General features: G+C 43.8%; 1 protein-coding gene across 1 annotated transcript in view; it reads left to right on the top strand.

Annotated features, from left to right (window-relative positions):
- Rpia (ribose 5-phosphate isomerase A) overlaps positions 1–3,736 on the top strand; it is a 23,048-nt gene extending 19,312 nt beyond the window's left edge. Inside the window, exon 9 of the mRNA XM_050126441.1 lies at positions 2,798–3,736. Coding sequence (XP_049982398.1) covers positions 2,798–2,892 — 95 coding nt within the window. The 3' untranslated portion in view covers positions 2,893–3,736. The remainder of the gene's footprint in view (positions 1–2,797) is intronic.
- The last annotated feature ends 6,663 nt before the right edge of the window (positions 3,737–10,399 follow it).

The following is a 10,399-nucleotide window of genomic DNA, read 5'->3' as shown; positions in this document are numbered from 1 at the left end:
AGACAGGGTTTCTCTGTGGCTTTGGTTCCTGTCCTGGAACTAGCTCTATAGACCAGACTGGTCTCGAACTCACAGAGATCCTCCTACCTCTGCCTCCCGAGTGCTGGGATTAAAGGCGTGCACCACCACCGCCCGGCTCTTCTTTCTTTCTTTCTTTCTTTCTTTCTTTCTTTCTTTCTTTCTTTCTTTCTTTCTTTCCTTCTTTCCTTCTTTCTTTCTTTTTTTTCCCCCTATATTCTAAGTTATTTGTGTTAGTTGGGAATGAGACCTGTGACTATATGCTGTGTAATAAGGCAGCTACTTCTTCCAAGTCCAGCCCCCGTCAGTCTTTAGTCTTCTGACAGTCTTTCCCTCCTTTATTAAGTAAAACAGACGAATTACTGTGTTGCTTAGTGTTACCTCTCGTAAAGACCCAGAAGGCAGGAGGAAGATGATGTACAATGCAGGTAGGCAGAGTGCACTTGCCCCTGGTTATGCAGATTGACCCAGTGTGGGTTGGGAAGTTGGGTTCCTCCTTTGTCCACTAGAGGGCGCTCTTGCTCTTCCTCAGGCCTTTCTTGGCTTCTGCTACTTTAGTGCTGTATGTGAGGAAGTTTTGTTCATGTTGCCCTTTACCAAGCATGAAGAATCTATGTCCCTAGACTTCAGAGTTACAACTTAAGTGAGGAAGATGGCATGTTACCACAGGTCCATCCATGGTTTATCACTGGCTCTCCTTTTCTCTTCCTTTCTGCCCATTACATTTGTTGTTGGAAATATCCAGGGACGAGGAACAGGGCAAGCTTTCCTGCTTATTCCCAGTGCATTTGCACAAGTGAGACGCTCAGAACGCAGTCCCTCTGTGTGTTTCATTGGGTTTGTCCTCTGCCCACATTCAGCGTACTTTCCCTTTCCTTGATTTTGTTTGAGGTAAGGGAATCAGTCAGTCCCAGCACTTTATTGGGTCACGGCTCCAGAATCATGCCATGGACTGCCGCCGGGACCTTTCTCGTAGCCTGTGAAGTGGGTTGGAGCTGCTCTGCTGTGCTACAGTGATTTGATGAGCATGGGTGTGGAACACTGCTGTGTTCCTTTTCAGAAAGCTCTAGTTGCGCAGGCTCAGTCACTCAGCTTCATTGTGCTTTTGTATTGAGGCTATCCACGGATGTTTTAATTTTACTTATCCTTTGGGAATTACCTGGTTCAAAATTATGAGTAGCCGGGTGATGGTGGCTCACACCTTTAATCCCAGCACATGGGAGGCAGAGGTAGGCAGGTCTTTGTGAGTTCGAGGCCAGTCAGGTGTACAGAGCAAGTTCCAGGACAGGCTCTACAACCACACAGAGAGACCCTGTCTCCAAACAAACAAACAAACAAAAAAAAAAACAAAAACAAAGCAAAATAAAAAATAAAAAGCCCCTAAACAAATTTATGAATAAACAGTGGCAAGTGCCCCACTCCCTTCTTTTTCAGGCAGCTAGTTACCCTGTCTGGAGACAGCCAGCGTTACTGAAAGAACTGTATGGTCCATTCCGCTGGGATCGTCCACAAAACACATCCCCCCTTTAACACAAGTAATGGCCTCCCCTGCTCAAGTTGTGTTTTGCCCTCTCTCATCTCAGCTTCTTACATATTAATTCACAAAAAAGGTGATAATCCAATTTTGTGGCCATGTAGCATGGTTTACTTAACTAGATCCCTGCTGGTGGTCATTTGCATTTCCAGCCTTGTGCTAGCATGGAAGAACCAGATCAAAGGATTAGTTTCATTTTACAAAATGGCATTAAATTGCTCCCCACATAAGAGTCCCTGTTTCCCTACACTAGGTTCATTACTCTTTTCTTTGAGAGTTGGCCAGTGTTATCTCACTGTAGGATATGTGTGTTTATAAACATTTTTGATGAAGGCCATATATAGTTAGTTAATTCTCATTGCTGAGTACTATTCCTCTGTCAGTGCGCATGTGCAAGTGCACATGTTGATATATTCATGCCACTGTGTGTGTGTGTGTGTGCATGTACACACATGCACGAGCACGTGCATGTACACCCACATATATGCTCATGTGCAGAAGCCGGAGGATGATGTTGTGTGTCCTGTCTTCCTTTGAATCAGGTTTCGCACTGAAGCTGGAGCTGGACGATGGCCAGCAATTCTCAGCAGTGCTGTCTGTGCCTTCACATTTTGGCCCCTGTCACGTGACTGAGTAGTCTTTCATGCCCTGTCAGGTGACTGAGTAGTCTTTCATGCCCTGTCCCTCGTGAGCCTGGACGCCTTTCTAAATAAGCACTGGCTGTTGGGGACTGCCTTTTTAAAGAAGTACTTGTTTAAGTCTTTTCTTTTGGGTTGTCTTTTACTTAGTAACTTGAGGGATTGTCTTCTGATGTGACTCCTTTGTCAGGTGTGTGGTTTGTGACTATCTCCTACACTGAGGAAGACTTCAGGACTGGTAGTGTGGTTGAAAATGCCCGGGAGGAGTGGGGTCTACATAGCATCGTCTTGGAGGGTGTCTGTAGAAGACACATGGGAGTATGAAGAGGAGCAGCCAACCTTGACTCTGCTAAGGATGACCAGTCAGGCAAGGGAGCAGCATGAGCAGAGGCTCCAAGGTGGATGAAGCCGGCACGTTTGGGTGCACAGAGCAAGCCATGGTGTAATAGAAGGAAGAGGTGCCGGGAAGGAACAGAGATAACCCTAGCTTCTTTCACTTGCTGTGTGAGAGAGCGAGGCTGTTTATGATGTTAACTCCCAGGGACCCTGTGTGCTTGTCTTATCTTGAGAAGCTGGACCTTACTGCTCCTATTTCTTCATTCTGCAGGTGTGGTGGACACCGGCCTGTTCATCAACATGGCAGAGAGAGTCTACTTTGGGATGCAGGACGGCTCAGTGAATGTGAGGGAGAAGCCCTTCTGACCCTGCGAGGAGCGGGATGCTCACCTTGACTCTCCAGCCCAGGCACTGTGGACCTGCCTCTCCAGGAGCCTTTGCCTTAATGTACCTTTATGTAGCTGTTCCCCGTGCCAGAGTGGACAGCTGGCCCGTGGGTGGGTAGGGGGCGGTGATCAAATCCAGTCTTATGAAGTATTGCTATATGACTTTTTAAAAAAAGAAATCTAAATATATATTTTTACTATTAAAATATTCAGCTTTTTTATAAAAATAGAACTTGATTTTATGTTTTATATGAAACATTTACCAAAAACAAAAAAAAAATGTGTAAATAAAAACAGGAGATCAGGACTGTCTCTGAATGCTTTGACTCAGCCTGTTGGTTAAGCTTCTGAGGTTTTGGATTTGCTGAGAAAAACCAGCCTGGCATTTCCTTAAGCCAGCCGGCAGCATCTCCTGACGCCTTATGGAAGGAAGCCTTGTTTACTTTCTTGCCATACTTTGTTCTGTTTTGAGACTGTTTTTATTGTACCACTCCCAAATCCTAGCTGCATTTTAAGATCAGGCTGCGGAAATCTGAGTGAAACAGTGGGCTTTGGAGTGACTTGGGGTACACTCCCACGTGAGAACGCACCTTCTGGGACGCTGCTGGCTCTGCCTGGGTCCTGCAGTTGGAAGCATGAGGGAAGCTTTCGCCTGCTGGCAGTGCACAGTACGGCGTGACATGTGAAGCACTTCTTTTTGTTGTTGATGATTTTCTTTATGTTAATGTTTTGTTCTCTAATAACACGTGTATGATTTGGCATCAGAAGCCATCACCTCTTTGTGCTGTTTGAAGGCTGAAATAAACATTGTTGTGCCATTTTGACCCTTTGTTTTTACTACAGATTTTGCCTTGAAATGGGAATCCATTCTGCTCACCTAGTTTATATCAGATAGAGTGGGAGCCACTCAGGGAACTGAGACAGGCCAGGTAAATGCTTCTGTGATTATCATCTCCTTGACAAGGAGCTGTAAGGGGTGGAGACCTTTGCTGCACAGTGTTAATTTTCTCTGTCCGAGTGAGGGCAGCATAGTTGAGCACACGGCTGCTCATTCTCAGCTGCTGTATTCGACCTTTAGTCAAAGAATAAAAGAGACTGGAATTTTTTGTTTCCCTTAGTCTAGTGTTCAGATAAACTACCTAGTAAGTAGCAGACCGCTTAGAAAAAACTTTAGAGAAAGGTAGGCCATGACCAGCCCCGTGGTAGTTCTAGGTGGGCCTCCTAGGACCATTCTGTTAAACATCGCTGTGCAGTGAGCCCTGGTTCCCCTCATGCTAACTCTGCATGATATTTAGCAGTTATCACCTCAGTCTTCCTCTGCTTTGAAGTTTGAACTCTGATATATGTGTTGACATCCAAATTCCTGCTGAATCAAGTCTCAGAATAAAAGTTAATCAGGACTGACCCTTAAATGGGCATTTTCCATCCCAGTGTGCACAAACCTTTAATCCCGGCAGAGGCAGAGGCAGGTGGATCTAGCCTTGTCTACAGAGTGAGTGCCAGGATAGCCAGGGCTACACAGGGAGACCATGTCTCCATAAACAAAGGCATTCCCTTCTTGCCGAAGTTCATTTTTTGCTCTGAACGTGCTCGCTAAAGATAGTCGCTCAGGTGCTGTTATGAAGTCGGCCCTCGGAGTGCATTCATTTTCACTGGTTTGTCAGTGACCTTTGTGCAGGATGAGCTGAGAAGTTTGTGTGGTGTGGACTGAACTCATGGATAAAGATAAACAAGATTAATCGGGTTTCAGAAACACTTGTGTGCCCCACATCACATGTAAATTTCCTGTTGGCTTCACAGGCTTAGGCACATGTGACCAGACTAGGGTTTTTGAATGTTAATGTGAGGTTTTTCTTCTCTTAGAGAAAAACAAAACACCTGGTAGGCATAATAGGGCAATTTAGAGGTAAATTTTGATGAAAGATCCAATTAAAATGAGAACATTTCCATTAAATTATTAAATGTGCCTTTACAAGTGGTTTACTAAAGAAGCTAAGCCAGCGTCTGTTGATCCTGTGTGCTCTGTCTTGGGCATGTAGGGCAAGTTGGAGTTTGGATTAAAAAAATATATACATTTTAGCCAGCTGGTGGTGGCACACACCTTTAATCCCAGCACTCGGGAGGGAGGCAGAGGCAGGCGGATCTCTGTGAGTTCGAGACCAGCCTGGTCTACAAGAGCTAGTTCCAGGACAGGCTCCAAAACTACAGTAAAACCCTGTCTCGAAAAAAAAAAAAAAAAAAAAAAAAAAAAAAAAAAAAAAAAAAAAAAAAAAAAAAAAAAAAATTGAGTTTGAGCCCAGTCTGGTCTATATAGTGAGTTCCAGGACAGCCCGAGCTACATACAAAACAAAGACTGTATTTGTGTTTGTGTGAGTATGAGTGTTCCCACAGAGGTGAGAAGGTTTTGGAAACTGACCTGGAGTTATAGGTAGCTGTGAGCTGCCTGACGTGGTGTTGGGAACAGAACTTTGGTCCTCTCCAATTGCAGAGTGGTACATACTCTAATCCTGGAATCGTCAGGCCTTGAGTTTGGCTTCTGGGAAAGGTTTGTAATCAAGGCAGGCTGCTGCTGTTCTGGTAGGCATGAAAGGAAAATCATGGCGACTTGGGTAGAATTGACGCGGTTTTGGCTTCAACTAGAACTCGAAGGAAGGTGGGGATTTTCTCCTGGAACTTGTCCTGTGTGCCAGGCACTCTTTTGGAACTTTGACCTGCCATCCTTTAGTGTTCCTAAATTTTCAGGGTGAGGAAGCTCAGTTTAGGTACCTGGTTCAGGTCACACCCTGGAAAGCTGAGCAGACTTCTCTGGCTGCTGGCTGTATTGTACTTCTGGGTAGCTGTAGGGTTCTGCCTATCAGTTGTAATGAGTTGTTCAGGCCTGAAGTTAGTGAATGGTGTGTGCACATGTGTGTGCGTTTGTGGCTCGTGGCCAATACTGTTCATTTCTGTCTTGCTGAACTTTGTTTGGAAGAAAGGGAATAGAACATTGTGTGTAACCTTGTTGGAGAGTGCCACTTGTCTAGTCTGTCACAGAAGGGACACTTAACTACTGTTTCTCCCCGTTCTCTGTAAGAAATGGGGCATTGGCCTCTGTAGGCACAACTCAGGAAAGGGGATTGTGAGTTCCTTTTAGCCATAGTCAGGTCATTGTTGTGGGAAGGCTGCTTGTTCGTTCCTGGCTGCCCAGAACCAAAATAATCACATAGTAGCTGTATTAATTACAACACTGCTTGGCCTGTTAGCTTATGCATATTTCTAGCTCATTCTTACCTCTTAACCCATTTCTGTTCATTTATATTTTACTATGAGGCTTGTGGCCTACCGGCAAGGTTCTGACCAGTGGCTTGCGTCTTTCTCTTTTGGCGGCTCCATGATGTCTCCCTGACTCTGCCTCCTTTCTCCCAGCATTCAGTTTAGTTTTATCCTTGTTCTATTCTGCCTTGCTATAGGCCAAAACAGTTTTTCTATTAACCAATGGTATTTACAGCATACAGAGGGAAATCCCACATAAGTTGATTCATTGCATGAAGGGTAGCTTGCTGTGGGTAGCTTTTGGAATGTCTTGGTCTTAAGTCTCAGAGGGTCTGTGCTTGTATTTGGTCACAGTTAGTGAAGATAGAGGCTTTGCCCCAGACCACGTGCTGGTAAAAAGCAGGAGTGATGCTTTGGGCAGGGATCTCAACATTCTTTCCTACAGGGGAAAAAGAATAGAGAGAGGTTAGAGTTGTGGGCCTTGTAGAAAAGCAGCCATGATTAGCCAAGATCAGGGCTGTCTGGTTCTTTTTATGACTTTGGTGGTGGACCTGTTTTACCTGTGTTCAGATATGATTGTGGAGGGCTCTTGCTTTTCTTGTTACGATTGAAGAGTGAGTGACCTTACTAATGACCGCTGGAATTGTTTATGCTCACCAAAAGGGCTCCAGGGCTTAGGAGTGAGTGCCAGGCTCCCTGGTCACCACCCCAGGGTCTGACTGAGAGCCAGACCAGTTGTGCTAGTTCGGACAGCTTTCCTCTTCCTTGAGATCCAGACGGCTTGAACCTTGGGTTAGCAATTCTCATGCCTGTGATTAACTGGTATCGTGTGCTTGTCATGAACTGAGCACTGGTGTGGATGACTTGGGGTCTCAGAAACCCTATCTTATGACTTCAGCCTCCAGACTTCAGCGGGGCCACAACAATTTCTTGTGCCCTGAGACGCCTGGCTGCTTGCTTCCTGCCACACGTAGCAGCTGATGTGGCGAGGTTTAGGATTGCATCAGCCTTCATTCACCCAGCAATCAGATGATGTTTGGACAGGTCCAGTGTCACTGTGTTTTTTAGTAACTGGGTTGAATCACAGAATTGCAAAACACTCCAGTATAGCTAAGCAATGAATTGGTCACAAGTGGGTCTCAGCAGGTAGACGTGCAGTCACGCTTTGAGAGACAAAACAATGATTAGCTGGACTTGGGTGGAGGCATAGTCCAGGGAAGGAAGGACAGGTCTTCCTTTCAGAGGTGACTCCATTGTTCCATGGACAGTGTGTTATGCAGGTGGATGAATGAAATAAGTTCAGGTTGAAACCCCTTTTGTTATGACAGCTAATGACACACAGAGTTCTGAGTGTCAGTTATTAAACCATTTAATCCCGAATGACTGGGAGTGGGGATTAAGAGCATGGCAGTGTACAAGGTTGGACAGTGGAGGAGGAAACTGTGAGCTGAGTTGTACATGGTAGTCCTCCTCTCTCTGCCTAAATTAATTAATTAATTGAGACAGGGTTTCCCTGTATAGAACTAGCTCTAAAGACCAGGCTGGCCTTGAACTCAGAGCTCCACCTGCCTCTGCCTCTTAAGTGTTGGGTTTAAGAGGCACGTGCTGTCACTGCCTGTAAATATTGTTTATTGATGTGTATGTGTTTGTGAGTGGGTGTGTATATGTGTATTCTGATACCTGAGGAACCAAAAGAGGGTGTTAGATCCCCTGGCCTGGCTTTGCAGAAGCTGTGAGCTACTGGGATGTACATGCTGCGAACCAAACTCAGGTCCTCTGAAAGAGTAGAATGTGCTCTTAACTACTGAGCCAGCTCTTCAGCCGTGTGTGTGTGTGTGTGTGTGTGTGTGTGTTTGTGTGTTTGTGTGTGTATGGAGGTTACTAGCTGAGTCTTTATATAATTTTTTGGGGCAAGTACTGGGGATTACATCCAGGGACTTGTGCATACCAGGTAAACAGTTTATCACTGAGCCATGAATCTCTGTTTTTGGAAAAAAACAAAACTATATCTTTAGTGAGGTAAAATTATGTACTGTATAATTAATTCACCTATTTAGGCTATACAATTTAATAAGTTAAAAATATATCCTCAGAGTTTGTCAACCATCATCTTAGCTAGTAATGGAGTATTTTCATTACTTCAAAGAGACCCTGTGCCTACTAGCAGTTTCTCCCTACTTCTCCTAGTTATTTGCCCATCATCCAAGCTCTAGGAAGCTTGAATTCACCTGTCTGCCGACTTGCCTCTTTTGGACATTTCCTAGACATGGGATAATATAGTAAATAACCTCTTGTGTATTGCTGTTAGCATATTTTTGCTTTCTTAATATCAAAATATATTTTATTCTGGACACCTTCCAGATCTAATTGAAATTACAGCTGCCAAAGCAATGCAATGTAAAGCAATGCAATGTAAAGGGGGAAAAACTGCAGCAACACACACACACACAAAGTACCTGAAAAGGGTCAAAGGGTTGTGGGAACAGATCCCCCGTGATATGGAACCTAAGTACATTGTAAAGGTCATTGACATAGTCTGGGAGAGACAGCCATCTCTATCCGATGTCTTTATACAATCGTCATGAAAACTGAACAGTCGGGTTTTTTAACATGTACAGAAAATGATCACGGGAACAATTGAGTTCTTTAACATGTATAGAAAACTTCTGGGCAGGTTTACACTTTAACAACAGCTTTGCAGTTGGCAGGGAAACTAACATATGTCATCACCCAGGGCTAAGGTATGCTCACAGAATTAGGCCAAAGATCTGCCAAACGCAAATGAAAATGTTGCATTGCTATAGTGTCTAGGTTAGGAAAAACTTCATCTCTTCACTTCTGGAGGTATCATAATCCCTGACTTCAAACTCTACTACAGAGCTACATTACTGAAAACAGTCTGGTATTGGCATAAGAACCAATTAAATTGGCATAAGACCAATTAAACTGCATCAAAGACCCAGATATCAGTCTACACACCTACAAATACCTGATTTTTGACAAAGAGGAAAATAAATAATATGGAAAAAAGAAAGTATATTTAACAAATGGTGCTGGCATAACTGGATATCAACATGTAGAAGAATGAAAATAGATCCATATCTATCACCATGCACAAAACTCAAGCAGAAATTGATCAAAGACCTCAACGTAAAGCCAGCTGCACTGGACCTTATAGAAAAGAAAGTGGGATGTACACTTGAACTCATTGGTACAGGAGACCGCTTCCTAAATATAACCCCAGTAGCACAGACACTGAGAGAAACAATTAATAAATGGGACCTCCTGAAACGGAAAAGCTGTAAAGCAAAGGACATTGGCAACAAGACAAAACGGCAGCCTACAGAATGGGAAAAGATCTTCACCAACCCCACATCAGACAGAGGACTGATCACCAAAATATACAAAGAACTCAAGAAATTAGTCATCAAAAGAACAAATAATCCAATAAAAAATGGAGTATAGACTTAAACAGAACTTTCCACAGAGGAATCTAAAATGGCTGAAAGACACTTAAGGAAATGTTCAACATTCTTAGTCATCAGAGAAATGCAAATCAAAACTCTGAGATTCCAAATCTTACACCTGTAAGAATGGCCAAGGTCAAAAGCACTGATGACAACTTATGCTGGAGAGCTTGTGGATAAAGGGAACACTCCTGCATTGCTGGTGCTAGTGCAAGCTGATACAGCTCCTTTGGGTGTCAGTGTGGCGATTTCTCAGAAAATTAAGAAACAACCTTCCTCAAGACCCAGCAATAGCACTTTTGCTTATATACCCAAAGGATCATATCACGGGGACATGTGCTCAACATTGTTTGTTATAATCAGAAACTGGAAACAACCTAAATGCTTCTCAACTGAAGAATAGATAAGGACAATGTGGTACATTTACACAGTGGAGTACTGCACAGCAGAAAAAGATAATGATGTTTTGAAATTTGCAGATAAATGGATGGATCTAGAAAATATCATATTGGGTGAGATATCCCAGATCCAGAAAGACAATTATCATATGTACTCACTCATAAGTGGTTTTTAGACATAAATCAAGGAAAACCAGCCTACAAATCTCAGTCCCAGAGAAGCTAGACAACAATGAGGACCCTAAGAGAGACTTACATAGATCTAATCTACGTAGGAAGTAGAAGAAGACAAGATCTCCTGAGTAAATTTGGAGCATGGGGACCATGGGAGAAGGTTGAAGGGGAGGGGAGTGGAAGGGAGGGGAGCAGA

Source organism: Alexandromys fortis, unplaced genomic scaffold, assembly GCF_014885135.2.
Source record: "Alexandromys fortis isolate MF-2015 unplaced genomic scaffold, M_Fortis_MF-2015_v1.1 scaffold_257, whole genome shotgun sequence".
Classification (NCBI taxonomy): domain Eukaryota; kingdom Metazoa; phylum Chordata; class Mammalia; order Rodentia; family Cricetidae; genus Alexandromys; species Alexandromys fortis.
Note: the sequence above shows the minus strand (reverse complement) of the source record. Positions and strands in the feature narration are given on the sequence as shown.